Source organism: Esox lucius, chromosome 9 (assembly GCF_011004845.1).
Source record: "Esox lucius isolate fEsoLuc1 chromosome 9, fEsoLuc1.pri, whole genome shotgun sequence".
In the NCBI taxonomy this organism is placed as follows: domain Eukaryota; kingdom Metazoa; phylum Chordata; class Actinopteri; order Esociformes; family Esocidae; genus Esox; species Esox lucius.
In genome coordinates, this window is record NC_047577.1 from 4262743 (window position 1) to 4283515 (window position 20773).

General features: G+C 39.8%; 1 protein-coding gene across 1 annotated transcript; it reads right to left on the reverse strand.

The window, feature by feature from the left end:
* Positions 1-10263: 10263 nt before the first annotated feature.
* On the reverse strand, positions 10264-20374 carry LOC114838017 (GTPase IMAP family member 4-like). The gene is given in 4 exon segments (XM_034294559.1): positions 10264-11378; positions 11415-11682; positions 11684-12086; positions 20360-20374. Coding segments are annotated over 4 exon segments (780 nt in total). The 5' UTR covers positions 20373-20374; the 3' UTR covers positions 10264-11282.
* Positions 20375-20773: the final 399 nt, after the last annotated feature.

Genomic DNA, 20773 nt, shown 5'->3' on the forward strand with positions numbered 1-20773 from the left:
CGGGCAGGGTCTTGAACCCATGTTACAATAGGTTCATTTTGTCCTCAGTTGTATATTAAGAATGTAATCCAGTACTGTTCTGTATTGTGCATTAGCCACAAGGGGGCACTAAGGTGCAGGCTAAAGAAGACGTGTTTGCATTATTGTTTGTTTGTCCCAAATGTTTTACCGTATTGAAAACTGAAGGCTTTCTGGCCGTGAGACTGATGTGTCTGTAGCTCGTGAAATAAATATGCCGAAAACGGCTAAAGATGGCTCATCTCTATCGTCCACTGCGTGTTCAGGCCAGAAACACACAGTGTCGTGCTGGCAGACGGCGCCCGCTGCAGCGAGATCGCTCAGCGGAGGGGAAATGCTGAGGTTTCCCTCATCGACAGCAGAGGACAGGTTCGTACCGTCGTACCCCCAAAGCATCTTCTCATTGAAGGCAGCGACCAGCAGTGGGGCTACAGTTGTCTTTAAAGAAGATAAAGACGCCCTGATAACCAGAGACAGTACCAGGTTTAACATTTACGTATACGGCAGGTTGTATTTTTTGCACACTGAAGCTGAGTCTAATGATAAGTGTAACGCATGTCACGACATACAGACATGGCACGAGATATTGGGCCACTGTAACTATGACCATGTTGTTAAGTTGCAGAACGTTGTTGAAGGTATGCAGATCAAGGGCAAAACAGGCCGACCCAAACAAGAGTGTGAGGAGTGTATTCAGGGAAAATTTGCCCAAACCGGAAATAGGGACCCTGATACCAGAGCAAAGGCTCCCTTACAGATGGTACACACAGACCTCGCAGGTCCAGTAGCCACAGAGTCAATAGATGGCTACAAATATGTGCAGTCATTCACTGGTGATTACTAAAGCGCAGTATTTGTATATTTTCTAAAGAAGAAAAGTGACACTATGGAAAAGTTCCTAGCAGATGTATCCCCTTATGGGAAAGTGAAGTGCATCAGATCCAATAACGGAACAGAGTTTACGTGTGGTGATTTTCAAGCGCTGTGGAGGTAAAACAAGATCAGACATGAAACGTCCGCTCCGTATTCCCCACACCAAAACGGAACTGCAGCGAGGGGTTGGCGTACTCTTTCTGAGATGGGTAGATGTATGATGGTTGAAAGTGTACTACCAAAGCAGCTATGGCCCTACGCAGTACAAACAGCAGCAATGGTACGCAACAGGTGCTTCAACAGGCGTACAGGGCAGACTCCTTATGAGATGTTGACAGACAAGAAGCCTAATGTATCTAAGATGCAAAAGTTTTGTTCTGTACGCTACACTTACAAACAGGAAAAGGGAAAACTTGATTCCAGATGTGACATGGGGTGTTTTGTAGGTTACGATAAGAACAGCCCGGCTTATTTGGTGTTTTATCCAGATACAAACAAAGTTCAAAAACACAGGCTGGTGAAGTTTGTGAGCAAGGAAAAACAGAAACAGACAGGTGAGCCAGATACAAGCCGCGACTATGACAGTGTGAGACCCCTGACTAGCGAAACCACACAGAGTAGGAGTACAGAAAATGCTCCAGAGCCAAGTGTACAGAGTAGAAGTGCACATAGTGATAGTCCAGGGGCAGAAACAAGGTCTAGTGACCATAATCAAGCACAACAGAGTGTGGCAAGTGGTGAACCTGAGGATGCAGTAAAGATGGAAGATGTCAGGATGTACGGAGAGGCTGTGGGAAGTCTTATATATCTGACTGTTTGCACCAGACCTGATTTAAGCTTTGTTGTGAGCAGGTTGTCACAATTCTTTGCTGAGCCTACAGAGGAACAGTGGGTCACTGTGAAGCACGTACTTCGGTATCTCAAAGGCACAAGCAGAAAAGGGTTACGTTTTAGGAGAAACGACAGTGAGAAACTAGGTATACATGCCTACAGTGATGCCGACTGGGCGGCTGATACCAGTGACAGATGCAGTACCACAGGATACTGTGTGAGCCTTAGTCAGAACAGCTCTCTGATCTCATGGAAGACCAGAAAGCAGCCTACTGTTGCTCTATCCACATGCGAGGCAGAATATATGGCACTGGCTTCAACCATACAAGAGTGTCTATATTTAGAGCAGTTACTGGGAGGTATAGATAACTACAAGTACAAACAAACTATAGTACATGAGGACAATCAGGGAACAATCGCTCTCGCCAAACACCCTGTAAACAGACCAAGATGTAAACATATTGACATAAAGTATCACTTTATCAGGTCTACTGTGAATGGGGGAAGAGTTACTTTGATTTATTGTTCTACTGATAACATGATTGCTGATGCAATGACCAAACCTGTAAATAAGTTGAAACTGAAGAGGTTTGACCTGACGTAAATGATCTTACCCAAGTTCGGCTGTCAAAGATTTCTGTAAAATATTTTACATATGTCCCTAAGATCAGGCTGGAAGAATGGTTCATTCTCTCCGTGCTTTTGAACTTACAGCACAGTGCTGACACCTGCTGGTCAGGAAAACCTATAACATGTTTAATGTTTCGGTGCACATCTTTTTGGTGGTTAATGGGTACGCTTTTGTTGGCCTCCCTGATTCATACCATTCTTGCCCTGATACTTTCTGAGGCAAGAACATAAAGGTTACAACAAAAAATATATTATTATATATATTATATTATTACATGCATTGGAATATTGTTATATTACTTTTTACACTGTCTGTAAAACACAGCAGTGTTTATTTAAACCTCACTGTTTTTCTCAGGGACAGAGACAGTGCCGGCTTTAGCCTTTTGGGGATCCTAAACAAAATTTGAGTTGGGGCCCCCTCTCCACTATTGGTCGGTGTCTTCCTGATGGTTGAGGCCCCCTAGTGGTCGAGGGCCATAAGTGCTCACGTATGTCATAGATGCCTAGAACCGGCCCTGGACAGAGTTACAAGGAATGGGATGGGAAATCAAACAAGAACAAACAAGGCTATAAAATCAATGGAAAACTTGTTTAACTACTTTTCAAACCATATACAACATGCCTGCGAAGCATGCAGACCAGCAAAACCTGCATCATCTAAATTTAGTGAAATGAAATGCTGACAAGAATCTGCAGTGAAGTTTTATATACATTGTTTATATTTAACTTTTTATGTTAAGTCCAAAAAAAACATTGAAAATGTTGAAAATTTACACATTCACTATTGTAAGTAAATCTGAACAAGAGCATCTTCCAAGATAATTCAATTGAAATAAAATACACAAAAGGCTTATAAAGTAACAATTGTAATATTAATAAAGCATGTAAATCTTCCACAACCCCCAGATGCCTTATTGCTTTTATAAAGTGATGACCAACTCAATTGGAGGTGTGGTGCAGCAAAGAACCAATTTCCTACTTTTACAGCACAAAATGTGAATCAAAAACCAAAACCCTACTAACTATTCTAAAACAAAAACATACTAACTATACTCCACACGTACTGAAGAATATTTCAAGGCTTCACTTATGAAATCCTGGATTAATAGGGAAGACGGTTCACAGGATTAGTTTGCCTGTAGTTTCTGTATATGTTAAAATATCATAACATTTGACATAGTTGACATAGTCACTCACTGTAGCGCTGACAACATATCACAAATTTGGTAACTTGCCATAATACTTTTGAGTGCAAATTTATAAGCATTTGTAGTTTCTTTAAAAAAATGTGTCCACCATCATGCAGACTTTATATTTTCTCGACTCAAATATGTTTATCCTGACAGGAGAGTATCAAACCTTTACATCAAACAGGGCAGCCGGGTTAAAAATGACATGCTTATTACAGCGCCACATATGGGCCAATCATGGACAATTTATAAGCTATGGCCTGAGATATGTGATGGTATACCCAGGGGTGTAGCACAACATTCTGGGCCCTGTACATAGGCGGTCTCTGAGGGCCACTCCCCTATATTCAAGATTCAAACATTTTCGAGGACCCTTCTACATGTTAGGCCCCCCCCCCCACCCCGATTATACACCACTGGGTATACCCAAGGTATTACGGTCTCATATACCACAGCTATCAGCCAATCAGCATGCCAGATTCGAAGCACCCGGTTTATAATCAAGGATATAAAGGCCTGTTACAGCAATAAGTAATTATAATTTTAATCATACATTCTGTGACTCTTTTTGATTTCTATCTCCTCCTTGACCCATTGACTTCATAAAAATCATTTCAGGCCTTGTATTATTGCTGATCCAACAGCTAATCCAGCTACAGATATGGGTAGTGCTACTCCCACTGCTACTCCCAACGCTCCTCCCACTGCTTGCACTGCTGCTCCCACTGCTCCTTCCACTACTCCCACTGCTCCCACTACTCCCATTACTCCCACTGCTGCTCCCACTGTTCCTCCCACTGTTCCTCCCACTACTTCCACTGCTCCTCCCACTGCTCCAATTGCTCCTCCCACTGCTCCTCCCACTGCTGCTCCCACTTCTCCTCCCACTGCTCCCACTGCTGCCTGTCCAGCATCAGTAGCCTTATCTATTCCTCCTTCTTCCATTCCTCACATTCAATCTTTCTCTGAGCCTCCTCATACTCCTTACTGGTGTAGTGTCCTCTGTTCCAAATCCATTTCATGTTTTTAGTATACATCTTTGCCACGTTTTAATAAAAAAATGTCATACAATTGAATTTAGTTTTTTCATACGATTACATATTTTTTGTTTACCTTGCATTTATTTCAGTTAGGTTTTTCTTTTCATATGGTCAACATATTTGAGCTCAATTTGGCTCCATAAATGTAGGTCTCTTTAAGGCTTCATATGAATTGCTTAAACTTTATTTCTCTTTTTTTTATTTAACCTAAAACAGGGAAATCAGGCTTAAGACCAAGGCCTCTTACACACTTTCTTTTAACACCACGCTGCACTTATGAAATGTCAGATATCTGTGCCTACTACAGACCAAGTTCCCCTATTTATTGGAAGCTGACACCAAAGCGATGGGGTTTTTAGATGTTTTAAATCCTCTATTGTGGACAACGTTAATATTGGGTAATATTTTATAATAGCTCATTGATTCTGTATTTACAACACATTTTTCTAAATTGGTTACTGATCATCAGAACAATCCAAGGCAGCTTTTTTCAACCATTAACAGTTCAGACAGAAAACACCACCATTTATTAGAAATGCACAATTTTATTATTCATGTTTTGGCGTTCGTTTCGGCTCCTCTGGGATGACTCACTGCCATCACATGATCGTGTTGTTGATACTACTAATAACGATGTCAACACCATGATATCATTATTATCAGTCCCCATAGACAATGAGCAAGGTACACAGTACTGACCCCCCCCATGAAAAGGAAACACAGAATCAAACAGGTGGAGGCAGGGATGGAGGCAGAGCTGGTGGGTGGGTTCATGCTAGTAGACCAGCACACATCAGACTGAGTGAGTAACCTGATGATTAAATTGTCAGCATGAAATCTGATACTGTGATTGGAGCGATCCCAGCATCAGCTGATACGTCGCTGACCAATGGCCACTCGGGGTTCCTGTCTGAACTGGCTATGCTAATTCTTGTGAATCCTGTTGCCTGTTCTGGTCCTGTTGATTCTGTCCCCGCATTACTTTTAAAAACTGCATTTAACTGTATACATTTGGAAATACCAACTTTTCAGGTACTCCTGGATCTCAGGCACATGTTTACTTAATCTGTACTTAATGGAGCCATCACAAAGGAGGAACTGGTAGTTCAAAACACACACTAGATCCTAAAGCCCAAAGCAACTATAGACACATTATTCTCTAAATAACAGTTATGTTTTCTCCACACCTTCTATTTGGTATACATTGTGAACATCTGTAAAGATGTGAAATATTCAAAAATGATTTTTCCAACAAAAATCTAGAAAAATCCACCAATTACAACGAGAATCACTGTATCAAATGCAACTGAAGCAGTGGTCATGAGCATCTCTAATCTAACTGATAGGAGCCCCACTGTATAACTGGCTCTATAATCTGTCCAGCCTCTCTGACATACAGACATAATTTAACCAATTAAAAAACATATAATCCAACTTCACCTCCTGTGAACATAATGTGCATTCATTCATTTTTTCTTCATGTTAATGTCTATTATTTACTCATGTCGTATGTCTAGTCTAAATACATAGAAAAAACTAAATATATTTTTGTCAGTAATTAACTTTAACCTGCTTTAGTGGACATCTCCTATTTGACCCCCTGACTTGATAACGCTATATTTACACTTTGTATTATTGATGATGCTGCAGCTAGAGCATCTAAAGCTACAGGTCCTGGTTGTGCGACCTCTGCTGCACCTCCTCCCATCGCTGCAGCACCTCCTCCCACCACTCCTGCGCCAATGGCTATCTTGTCTAAATCAACAGCCAAATTCTTTCCCGTTTCCATCCACTCCTCCAATTTAATCTTTCTGAAGCCACCGCCCCCCCCCCCGCATCATTACCAGGCACACCTGTTTCTTGTTATGTTATTAGGGTAGGGGTATATCTGTCTGTCAGGTTGGGGTTTTGTGGGTTATTGTTTGTCGTCAATGTTCCGTGTATGTTCAGGACTACGTTGTGCCAGTACAGTACAGTACATTGCCTTGCCAACTAGTCCGGCATTATGGGCCTTCTTGGTTCTAGCAGGGATCTCTGTTTGCTCGGCTATTTTGTGTTTTTGCCTGCTTGGCCATTCTGAGCTTGCTAGAACTACATAATAAAAAGAAAGCAGGCTACCCTCCTGCGTTTGACCTCTGTCTTTCTACGACGGACCGTGACATTATCAGATATTAAATAGTTTTAATGTGTTTCCTGGCTGCAGACTAAGCATGGAGAATTTGTGTAAGTATGTAAAAGGTCCCCCCCACAAACATTTTTGCCAGATACCAGAATTATCTTGAAGCCTTTTACACCCCAACTAAGATTTTAGGAAAACCTTTTTCAGAGTAGGGTTAGGGTCAGGGGTTCCAAAGTAGAACTCGCCAGTCGCCCAATGTGGGGATATGTTGTTAATAATTTTGATAATAAGGAAATTTCGACACAATAAAGGTGTTCCAAGAACATGGCTGGACTTTAAGGAGGGGGTGATGGTTTGCAGTGTGTGTCGTGTCAACAAAAAGGAAAAGCGCAGAGGCAGTTCCTTTATTGTTGGCACTACAGCCATGAAACTGGGGAATATACCATTTCACGAGAGCTCACAATGTCACCGTGGTTACACGTCAGTCACCAGGGCACAGTCTCTGCCCCTCCAGGCTACCCCATCAGTAAAGCCCCTCACAAAACTTTCTGATGCTACCGCTAAGAAGATGACCATCATTTTCTAAACCGCACACGCCATTTCATGTCTTGAGAATCATGACAAAGGGTCAAATCTACTACTGAGTTTAAGACTTTTAAGTTAGGATAGACAAACCATGTAAAAATGTTGGTTTATTACCTCTAGCTGGAACGATTCAAGAGATGCTGTTGAACAGCTACACATGTTAAGGGTTAATTGATGCTGATTTTGTAAATTACAATAATTAGCATAATCATAGTTGATAAACAATGTAGTTAAGACTTTTAATTTGGGATAGCCTTAACATGTGAAATAAAGTTGGTTTAATTTTTCTAGATTGAACGGTCAAAGATTTACAGTTTTAGGGTAAATTATTGTGAATTACACAAATTAAGATAGTTAATATAGTCATATTCCATACACGTTTTAAGAATTTTAAATTGGAACAACCTAGACATGATAAACAAAGTTGTTTTCATCTCTCTAGCTTGAACAGTTGAAGAGATACTGTTTTCGGGTATATAAATGTTATTTATGCAAATTAAGGTAATTAATATGGCCAATGCCAATAAACGTTTATGCATTTTCAGTTGGGAAAGCATAAATATGTGAAACAAAACTGGTTTTGTCCTAGCTAGAACCGTTTAAAAGATACAGTTTTAGTGTGAATTAACACAATTAGGCAAATTAAATAGTCCAATGTTTATAAACATTTGATGCAACTACAATTTAGGGTGGCTTTAAAGCTTTCAAATTGGTCTTATAGGTTGATTGGCCAAGAAGCATCATCATTATCCATAGAATCCTTTGGGTTTGAAACTTTGAATAGAATATTGTGTTTGAACATTTAATTACATAAAAATGACCACACCATCAATATTTGCCGGACCGCATAAGCAGAGCCGTCCTAGAAGAGCGAATGTCTCTTTGAGTGACTGATGAGTGAGTGACTGACATGGAGAATCCATATGCTTCAGGATTTGTTCAGGAGAGTCAAACACTTTGCTGGCTACACGGTTTTCTCGTTTTTTCGTCACCTATATTGATAGTAACCGTACCAATGGCATTCGCAAATGGCTAATAAGCTGTTAAAACGGCCACTGGCAAAATACATACAGTTCGATGCTATTTGTGGTGGAGGAAACATAAGGAAACATAAGAAACATTAGTCAGTTTAACAAAGGTTTATGGTGTCTAGCGACATATTAAAACGTGATGTCGAGACACAATACCGACACTTGAAAAGCGTGCAGTTCCGTGATGTGATGGCTAAAAACTTAGCCTCTCTTATGCAACTTTTCCCCACTTCCCCGGTGAGTTAGACAAAAAAATCTATATTCTACACCAACTCCAATGAATTTGCGGAAAAATGTAATGGCGGTCTGTTTCTTTAAGTAGGATTTTCCCATACAATAAAAAAAACATGAACAGTAAACATTTCCATAATCGCTTTTATTTAAAATAAAAACTATAATTTATTTGTTTTATTTTTAGAAATGTAGAAGAAGGCTGCTGTCTTCTTCTATGCACTGCTTTTCTGTTATGCACTGCAGCCGCTACTATAAGCGTGCCGACTCGTTTCATTCATTCCATATACATATAATAAATATGCTTAACTGGCTGAAATCAGGCAAACTGTCTAGTGGGACGTCTAATGATAAAGTTGTTAGTCACGAAAGAGGAGAGGGACCAAGAGAGAGTGAGGATTTGGAGGCAACAGGGATGGAGAAAATAGAGAAAGAAAAGGAGCAGGAGTCAGAAGTTGCGCTGGAGGAAATCGAAGAGGAGGGAAGGAGATGGGATTGGGGGTGCGCCAACCCGGTTGGGACATAGAAGGGGGTGCGCAGGAAAAAAAGTTTGGGAACCGCTGATGTAAAGGGAAAGAAATGTCACCCCCTCTAACATATAAAATGTCCAGTTAGCGTTCACTTTACCAAAAAAATATATTGTCCAGACAAATCTTCAGCAAGTGTATTTACCAAAAGTAAAATAAAATGTTCTGGAATAGGTCAAGTCTGGACACAGATGTATTTAACTTTCACATTCTGTCTATTGACCCATTTGGAGTGGACGTGACGTTACGTAACTGAAGTTTGGGTGTGGCAGAAAACTGCAGGAAAACGGCCAAGACCCCCGGAATAAAGGAATAAAATATTGTTGTGGATGAAAAAATACATAACATCCCTAAAGGGAAAGTAATGTCACCCCCTCTAACATGTAAAATGTCAGATTTAACTCTTACTGTGAGTACACTGAGATCTTACATATAAGAGATTTTCAAACCAGCTAACCAGATAACTATCTGAGTAACGAGTGATCCACGATGTCAAAGGCTTTGGATCAATAAAGTGGTGCACCGTGTTCCCTGTTATCGACACTATTTACTACATCATTTACAACCAAGGAAGCCATAGTTCTTTGACCGGGTCTGAACACTGACTGGTTCTCTGTTCTGACTGACTGGTAAATGCGAGGATCAAGTGATTAGTCCGTTCCGTCATCAATCCCAACTAAGTTTGAGCTCTCCACTCCCAGTCAATACTTACTTTTTATCGATGGAATGCAGTAGCTCTGATTTTCTCCAGTTAGCGTTCACTTTACCAAAAAAATATATTGTCCAGACAAATCTTCAGCAAGTGTATTTACCAAAAGTAAAATAAAATGTTCTGGAATAGGTCAAGTCTGGACACAGATGTACTTAACTTTCACATTCGTTTCTGTCTATAGACCCATTTGGAGTGGATGTTAAGGTTATGTAACTGAAGTTTGGGGGTGGCAGAAAACTGCAGGAAAACGGCCAAGACCCCCGGAATAAAGGAATAAAATATTGTTGTGGATGAAAAAATACACAACATTCCCTCCTAGGGGATACCAGGGACACTAATTAATACCAGTCATAGACATGATCTGTTCACATCCACTGTAATATTGTGATACACTACTAGGCCTGCAAATCCTGCATCATCTGAATGTGATGAAATAAAATGCTGACAAGAATCTGCAGTGAAGTTTCGTATTCATTGTTTTTATTATTTATGTATAGTCCAAACACAATAATAAAACATTTAGAAAATTTACACATTCACTATCACCAAGTTATTTCAATGTAAATAAAATACACAAAAGGCTTATAAAGTAATACTACAACTAATACTATTAATAATAATAATAAAACATGTAAATCTTCCAAACCCCCCCTGATGCCTCACTGCTGTTATAAAGTGATTTCCAAAGAAATTAGAGGTGTGGTGCATGAAAGATCCGGTTTCCTACATATACGACACAAAATGTCAATCAGTTATAAAACCTACCTACTATTCTCCACACTTTTACTGAATAATATTTAAATGGCTCCACTTGTGAAAACCTGGGTACATACATTCAGGTAAGGATTAATATATGTGAAAATATCATGACATTTCACATAGTCACTCATCACAGTGTGGCAACATATAACGCCATAATACTTCTGAGTACAAAGTTACAAGCATTTGTAGTTTCAACACATGTTTTTGTCCAGGACTTTTTACACCCTTTTGGAACACATTGCTTTGCATTGTCAAAATATTGTTACGCCTATATCATGAACCAACATATACAATCTCAAGTCAATTGGCTTTATGGGAGGAGTTTTATTTTTGTTATAAATGCTTGAAAATCCATCGTATTGACTTTATATTTTCTCGAGTCAACTTTGTTTATCCTGACAGAAGAGACCAGCACGTTGTACCAGACCTTCACATAAACAGGGCAGTGGGAACATTTTAAAAATTACATGATTATTTCAACGCCACCTATGGGCCAATCAGTACCATGGACAAATTACAAGCTATGGCCTGAGATATGTGATGTCATAGCCGTGGTATACAGTCTCATATACCACAGCTATCTGCCAATCAGCATTCAGAATTTGAAGAACCGGTTTAGAATTAAGGATGTAAAGGCCAAATCCAGCAATAGGTAATAATATGTAATTATTAAATGATACATTCTGTGACACTTTTAGATTCTTATCTCCTCCTTGACCCACCGACTTGATCAAAATAATTTTTGACGTTGGAATGTTGCTGATCCAACAACTAATAGAGTTGATTCGGGTAGTGCTACTCCCACTGCTCCTCCCACTGCTCCTCCCACTACTACTCCCACTACTACTCCCACTACTACTACCACTGCTATTTTTGTAAAATCAATGGCCTTTTCTTTTCCCCATTTCTTCCATTCCTCCCATTTAATCTTACTCTGAGCCTCCTCATACATCTTACTGGTGTAGTGTCCTCCTCCATTCGCCTCCACCATCTCATCTATCTTCCTCGGAAGCTCTGTGACCTGAGTCTGGTCTTCCTTCTTGTTATTGTTGAAGACGTGATATCTGTTTCCACATTTGTTGTTAAGCCTTTGTAGCTCTGTGCTTTCTTCCAAATACTCCCTGATTGTTTTCTTCTTTAGTATCTCCATGAGTGAAGAGCACAATGGTGTACATGGAGGCGTCGTCTCCAAGGTTTTTCTGAATCCACTTCACAGTGTTCTGCTCCTTCTCTGTGAACCTCACTCCCAGTCTGACCACCATGAGGAACACGTGGGGTCCTGGAACAGACATGTCAATGCACCTCCCCATCTCCTTCCTCATTTCTTCTTCCTTCAGTTTTGTGTCAAAGAGCCCTGGAGTGTCAATGACATCAATCCTCCTCTGATCCATAACTCCACTCTGTTTCTCACACCATTTGGTCACAGACTTAGCAGACATGTCTTCTATAAAGGCTTCCCTCCCCAGGATGGTGTTTCCTATTGCACTCTTCCCTGATCCAGTCTTCCCCAGCAGAACAATCCTCAGGTCAGACACTATGAAGAGACAGTTAAAGAAAACAAACTTCAGAATAGTTATGTATTGTCCTTGATTAATGTCTCTTGTCTGATATTGTCTGAAATTATCTGATATTAAATCGTTTTAATGTGTTTCCTGACAGTAGCCTAAGCATGGATAATTCTTGTAATCTCATCTCATCTTCATCCGCTTATCCGGTATCGGGTCGCGGGGACAGCAGCTCCAGCAGGGGACCCCAAACATCCCTTTCCCGAGCCACATTTGCCAGCTCTGACTGGGGATCCCGAGGCGTTCCCAGGCCAGTGTCGAAATATAATCTCTCCACCTAGTCCTGGGCCTACCCTGAGATCTCCTCCCAGCTGGACGTGCCTGGAACACCTCCCTAGGGAGACGTCCTGGGGGCATCCTTACCAGATGCCCGAACCACCTCAACTGGCTCCTTTCGATCCAAAGGAGCAGCGGCTCTACTCCAAGTTCCTCACGGATGGCTGAGCTTCTCACCCTAAATTCTTGTAACCTTATCTACAAAAACGTTTTCCCCTCATAGATTTTTTTTGCCAGATACCAGAGTTAGGTTCAGAATAACTTTGTATTTTGTATAGCCCTAAAAACTGGGATCAGTGTATGAACCCATTCTCCAGTCTGGATTTGGGTGTTTGGGAGAAGCCTGAAACACGGGAGGTGTTGCCCGAATACAAACTAAACCTCTACACATATCTCCTCCTACATCGTTCAAGCGATCAACTCCAAACCAGCGATGATATGTTCACACTGACCCAACTTGACATGTTCCATTCTCAGTTTTGATGCTACATTAAGTGTGATATTATTAATGGAAGTTAAAATGGGTTTGAATGGGAGCCAGAAGGATACAGAGGATTCTATTCAAAGTCATCATGCTTCATGGTGAATCAAGCTAAAGTAACAACTTAAAATCTTTAAAGCTATCCTAAATGGAATATATTTATCTATAGACTACTTCAATCAGCCTAATAAAATATTTTGAACAGCATTAATTAACCCTAAAACCGTTTCTGTCCAACAGTTCAAGCTTCAGTGATTTAACAAACATTTCTATTATAACATGTTAAGGCTATCTCAGATTAAACCAGTAAATATTTATGGACTATGACTACATGAATATGCCTCATTTGCATTATTTGTGATAACAAACTCTTAAGAGTATCTCTGAACTGTTTCAAATAGAGACACCAAGCTAACTTCAAATTCTTCATAGACTCCTCTATTAATTTGCTTAATTTGCCTAATTAGTGTTAATTAACCCTCTAACAGTATCTTTTGAACCATGAAAAGTAGGGAGAACAAAGTTATGTTTGTTCACATGTTTAAGCTATCCCAACTTGACATTGTTAACCTTTTATTACCTATGACTATATAAATTTACCTAATTTGCATTAATAACAGTACTTAACTCTATAACTTTTCTTGAATCATTCAATGTAGAGACACTAAAATATGTTTGTTACATAGGTTAAGGCTTTCCCAACATAACATTTTTACAATCGTATGACAATTTAAATTATCATAATTTGCATTATTTGCGTGAATTTACTCAAAAACAGTGTCTCTTGAACCATTAAAGTTTAAAAGACCAAACCAACTTTCTTTTATTTTAAAGTACTACGCTTTTTTAATGTAATCAAGCAAGCAAGCACACAACATTTATTTCTGTCTAGCTCAGCTTTGTTTTAAAATAATTTTCTTTTTTTCTTTTTGTTTCTGATATAATATTTTTTGTGTACAATTCTGTACATTTTGCTTTAGATTTTCTTTTCATCTCAACATCCAACATCATTTTCACGGTTGCTCTGAAGTATAGTTTCTATATTTTAAAATCTCAATCAATACTTACTTTTAGTCGATGGAATGCAGTCACCTAGGACGTCAATAGATGCGTTTGGAAAGTTCAAATATATCCTTTGGTAAGCGGTCAGTTAACAATAGGGTTTAATGTCTACCCAAATCTTATGCAAGTGTTTTTCTCTCAAGAAAGATAACTGTTGGGTGCATCAGGTCTGGAAACAGAATACTTTTTGTAATCATAGATAATATACCACTAGCAGCTATAGTATGGGTAACTTTCTTAATTGAACACGCTATATGAAATGAAGAATGTTACCATACCTTTTTACACTAATACTGATGAACGATGAATGATTCCCACCTCCTTCGTATCTTCCATGTTTAATGTGGAGCAATTTGCTGCTGCACAAAATACCACCATCACGTGTAAGATGGCGGACCTATTGGGACGTAAGTCCCATCTATGCTTTATATCTGTGTTTGTAAGTTTCACATTCGTTTCAGTCTAAAAACTGCACGACTCGGACACGTAATCATTACCAGATAAAATCCATGCTGCCATTTCAATTAATAACTGTACAGAGTTAAAACGTAAAAAAAGACACGCTCCTGTCCAGATCTCTTAAATGATAAACATTCATCTCACATTCACCTCTGTAACTCCAAACGATACTCCAACTTCAACCAGTAAACAATTGCGGTTAGCAGCGAGTCCATCATGTTACTTTGCTACCACACCATGCACACGAAAACGTATATTTTAAATGTATTTTGAAGTTGTATTCAGACATTTCAACTAACGTTCCCAGCTATAGAACTCATTATATTTTATGAACATGATTAAACAACGCTAATTTGGTGGTAATTTAAATAGACACAAATGCAGATTTGAGGCATATCCTAGGTGGATGGGCGTATCTACTGTAAAACATCCCATTATAATCAATATTTACATCTATTCATTTAGCAGATTGCGGATCCTTATTTACGTTCATTTATTAAGCAGTTCCTCCTAACCAGAGTAGATTTACCGAAGCAATTAGGATTAAGTGACGCACTATCGGCCGAAGGCACGAGGTGAGGTATACGGCCAATACCACCGCAATTAGCTGTTCTTATGTATGATGCATCGCGGAGTGCGTGTATTGCCTTGATAAATTTGTGACATATTAAACCCCTGAGATGCCTTATTGTGCTTATAAAGCTGTTACCAACACAATTAGAGCTGTATACATGCAGTATACAATCATATTCCATGGCTATCAGCCAATCAGCATCCAGAATTATTTAAACTGCCTGATTTATATTGATATTTGCGAGTGTAACTTTGATCAGTTTCATGAAGTGTCAGTTACAGACATTCACAGTACTGTCCCCCAACCCACACCACCCTGGTCTAGCTAATACTATTCCAATCGTGTTCGGAGAGGCAAATGGAGGAGACAGATTAGAAGTCTTGTGAAGGACAGATGCAGGATTCTACACAGTGCCCCTTTATTATAGTAGACAAACTTATTATTTCATGCAAGACAAAACATGACTACAGGTTACAGGTAAATAGCCTTCATAATGTTAACCATAAAATGACTCATGCTTCACTAGATACTAACATTATTTACATTGACACAGAGCAGAAACAAACCATACATCAGAATTGGCCCCTAAATATACCATTAAGAAGGAATAACCATAAATAAAATACCAATATCCATAGAATTTTTGAAGTATCTTTCATGAGATGATATCAGTATATTTTATAATCACCACAATTTCAACACAATAAAATTATTTTGTACATTATTCTTACAAGCGCATATACTTTTCAAACAATTTTAATAAACAACTGGTTCCACATAAAACACAATTTGGAGGTGAGAATGGAACGTGTAAAGTTTAGAACACAGTAAGAATGGGTTCAAGGAACGGAACGTGTGAGAACTCTGGAATGTCGAAGTAGAACATACAAAGGCACTACTCAGTCAGAGAGGATTTGTCGGTTAACTAGAAACTAATGATGATCACATGACATATAACATTGACCCTGTAGTGCTTAAGGAGTGTGCATGATGGCACAGTTGAGGTCGTAGTTGAAAGGTCATTGAGCCTAAGAGGTGATTCCTGTGGAGAGAAAAGGTCTGCTTCTGTCGGCTGCGTTTTCCTCCACCTTGAATGTGTAGTTGTACTGTGAAAACACGCCATGGTTAAACCCCAGTAGAAAGAGCCCGGGTTTCAAGGACGCCTGACAACTTCATTGTAATTTTCAAGGATTTTTTTCATATTTATTGGCTGTATAGTAGAAAATAAATCCCCCTAAGAAATTATAACAGTATCAAAATGTCTGAGAGTCTGTTGTCTGACGGTGTCAACGGTGTTGTTGAAGTGTTCAAGAGAGGAGCCAAACGCAGGGAGGTAATTCATAATAATGTTTCTTATTTGTAAGTAAATCGCACATATCAATAGAAAAGCGGCAAGCGCAAAAATCACTGTGCCAGAGCGCACTATTTTCATGACACCAAACATAGAACAATACCTCACAAAGACGCCCAGAAACACAGGAACTAGGGAGGGGGAGAAAAATATGATTGAAATATAATAACCATCAAGGTTTAAAACTCCATGCTTTTCTAACTCTCACACCTTGTCTCTCTCTAACTACTAGGTCTAAACAGCCTTCTGTCTCACACTCACCTTGATTTCCCCCCCGTCTTATTTAGAGAGACAGTATTAAAACCCAACAATTAATATGCAAAAGAAACCGCCTCCTATAGAGCAGGAAGAAAACTGCTGTCTCCAACCCCCTGATGTTCTAGTCTAGGTTAGGACAATTGTATGCTAATTCCTGTAACCTTGTTAAGATTTCACATCTGTATGCGAGAATCTGTTGATACTCATCCAACATGTCACCATATAAAATGGTTCTATATAGAACCTTTTAGGGGTTCCAAATATGAAGCAATTGATAGAACCATTTATGGTTCTATATAGAACCCTTTCTTGTAAGAGTGTAGTGCCCTCCTCCAATCCCCCAAAATATTTAAACAAACAACCTTCAAATATGTATTTGGGTGAATTACAAAATAAAACCCAGAGTGAGAGTGACAGCTGTGCATTAACACTTAGTGAGTCTGTGAAATACAAAAGCTTTTCATGACAAAAATGTATCAGTAGGCAGTAAAAACTCTTAGTTTAAGGGCAAAAAAAGTCAATTTCCGCCTAATATGATGTACCCAAATCTAAATGCTTGTAGCTCATGACCTGAGTATAGTAGAAACAGTTATTTGGTACCATTTGAAAGGAGACACTCTGTAGTTTGCAGGAATTATAAATTAATGCAGGAAAGTATAACACAATAGATTTGGCAGAAGATAAAACAAACCAAAGACATACGTTTTTTGTAAAAAACTAAATTCCTCATCATGTTTGAGTTGCAGTGGGGAAGGCCAAAAATGGATTAGGAACCTGGAGGAACTTTCCACTTGATCTACTAGATGTCAACTGGATCTGGGTAAAGTTTCAGGCCATTTGATATAAAATTCAATGATCTACTTACTCATTTTTAAAGCAAGCCCAAAGTGTCCTTTCCAGATTGGCCACTTTGTGCCAAATTGGACACTTTGGACACATTATGAATTTTCAAGTTCATACATACCCAGAACATACAACAGTGCAAAAGTGATTAATATAAGGGTTACACACTCCCAGGAATGTTACACATGATGGAAAATATGCTTCCCTTCATAAAGGTACTAACAGGAGGCGCCACAAGGAGGCAGATCCAATTATCTAACATGTGGTGTTTGCATCATATGTGGTATCTATACCTCCTTACACACATAGATAGTAAGCAGTTGGCAGGAGTAGAAAGGAAAAGTGTAGAAGGGAAAAGGAGAAAGAAGGGGGAGACTTATTGACTTCTGGGAAATCTCTGAAATGGCCAATCAGATGATGGCGTCACAGTGGGGGTCAAGAGCCAGAGGGACCTCCTGAATCACTGTTGGTAATTCAGGGAGAAATATGGTGATGAATAGGCCATAAGAAACAGCCACAAAATGTCATAGCCAAATCACAGACAATTGGATACAAATAAGGACATTATGAACTGAAATCTACTATAATGACGTGACCCAATTGGCAGTAAAAGCTCAGAAACTATATGACATAGCCTAACATAGCATAACATAGCCTAACACAGAGTCCTGCAACAGGTCGGGTACCCGCGGGTACCCGCATGAAAGTTGTCAAAACGGGTGGATTGTGACATTCCTAAAATTCACGGGCGGGGATGCGGGCGGATAATGAACTCTTTGCGGGTCACGTCAGCACCACTGCGACAGCGCGCCTTTTTTTAGAGGGAATGTTAATCGCAGCAGTTGAAAGCGAGCGTTGCAGGATGGATGAAGTAAAAGTAAAGTTGGCAAGTGGAGTATATAATATTGTTGACAACGAGTCTTTAAAGGCGAAATCGGATGTCTGGAGAAAGTGGTGTAATACGAGATCAGGAAAATAACATCATAAGCGGCTTTGCGGCTTGCAAAACATGCCATAAAGTATTGGCGTTTGATAGCCGAAAGCTGGGCACGTCTTCTCTTAGGAAGCACTTCGAGACTTGCAAGAGCACAGCAGGCCCAGGGGTTGCCAGTGCGACAATTGACAGGTACTTTGCCAAAGGCTACAAACCTCCAAGAGGGGAAGACAAGGAGGCGATAACACAATTTGCAGTGCAATTTGTGTGCCGAGACATTAGATCATTTGAGACTGAGTGCGGCGATGGATTTTTGGAACTGGCACAGGGCTTAATTGACACTGGGGCACAAGCTGGCCTTGTGGACGCGCGTCAGCTTCTGCCCGATCCAACTACTGTCTCCCGTAGGATCACTAAATATGCTGAGGATAAAAGACATAATTCCGGAGCTGAGGGAACAATTGACCGAGAGCAACGGGGCTGTGACGCTGGATTTGTGGACGGATGAATTCCGAAAAATTGGATATCTCTGTGTGACAATACATTACATTAAAAGCAATTGGGAACTGCAGGAGCGAGTGCTCTGCACAGCTGAATGGGACAGCAATTTACGTAAAACAGCTAACAACCTCAGGCCAGCCATCGTCCAAGCACTCCGCAAATTTGGACTGGATGAGTTCTTTCCGAAACTAGTGTAGTAACCGACAGAGGTGCAAACATTGTGGCGGCCTTCCGCACAGCCACGAGTTTGAGTTGCGCAGCACATATCTTGAACACAGTATTGCATACCACAATTGGGAAACCTGCTGAGGATGATGTGTTTGGCGAAGAGGTATCTGGTCTCATTGAGTCCGCTAAGTCGCTTGTGAATTATTTTAAGCAGTCACATCTCCAGAATCGTCTGCAAAAAACACTGAAAGCATCCGTGGAGAAGCGATGGAACTCGCTTCACACGATGCTGGACTCCATTAGCAGCCAGTACGAGGCCATTCGTGCTCTTCTGGAGGAACGTGACGAAGAACACCGTTTAAACTGCATAAGCAAGGAGACTTTGCATGACATTGTCAATTTTCTGTCACGATTCAAAGAAGCCACCAAAGCCCTGGAAGCATCCAAAACTCTGACCATTCACTTGACAGCTGTGTGGTTGGAGCGCCTCAAACATCACCTTCAGCCGTCTTCTACCGACAGTCTGACATTGTCATCGCTTAAAGAAAAATGCCTCAAGATTTTAACTGAGAAATTTGTGCTGCATTTCTTGCACAAGCTGGCAATGTTCTTGCATCCAAAGTTGAAATGCCTAAAGCTGCTGGCAGACCATGGTGAAAGTATTATAGTTCATAGCGAAGCACGGCGTCTTGTGAAAGGTAAGCTATTCAATCACAAACTATGCTATTATGCTTGTCTTCAGTGGTGGAATGTAACAAAGTACAAAAACGTATTTAAAAAAAATATAAACATTTTATGATAAGTTTTTCCACCTGCCTAAACAGGAATTTAAAAAAAATCTCCACGTTCATTTATGATATACGAGCTCCAGTTCACGCTCGCATCTGTGTCGTGATCATCTAATTGTCTGCTATTTTTACTTCTTATTTATAAAATACAGGCAATTGGTGGATGAAATATTGATTAAAATTAAGATACAATTTATTACAAAACGAAATGAACTAAAGAAAGGCTTTGTGAATTTTATTTCTATTTAGGCTAATGTTAACTTCAAAAAGGGGTGTGTCGCGATTTTGGTTTTACAGCCCTAATTATTGGAAGAATTAAGAGAATACATTGTAATGCAAATAGTTAAAGTACATTTTAAAACCAGGTACTTTTTACTTAAGTAGCTTACTGAGATTCAGTACTTCCACTCCCACCATTGCTTGTCTTTAATAATTTACAATTATTGTTAATGGGAAAATTATTATTACTTTTTTTTTTGTTTAAATAAATACACCCCATGTGTCTATTTATTTTAAATAGAACTCGAGGAGAAACGCGAAGATCTACCAGGCCGCAGCATGTCGGCCCCAGCTGCTAAGAGAGTTCGTTTGGTTTCAACGGTTGATTGTTTGTCAGACGTAGAGGACTCCAGCGATGACACTGTGCCGCCCGAGGACGAGGTCTCTGCATACATCGAGTTCAAGCTACCCAAGGTGGATCCTTTCCATGTTTTGTTGAGCATGCAAAAACATTTCCAAACATGGCAATGAATGCGCGGAATGTTCTCTCCATCCCAGCATCGAGCGCTGCGAGTGAGAGAGACTTTTCCACAGCTGGATTTGTAATCCAAGAACGGAGAATGCAACTTAAACCTGGGACTGTGGACGATATCCTTTTCCTGCACAGTAACCTTAAGAGAAAGTAAATGCATATTGTTTGTGAGGTTGTATTTTTTCTTGTTCTTTTTTTGTTTCATTAATA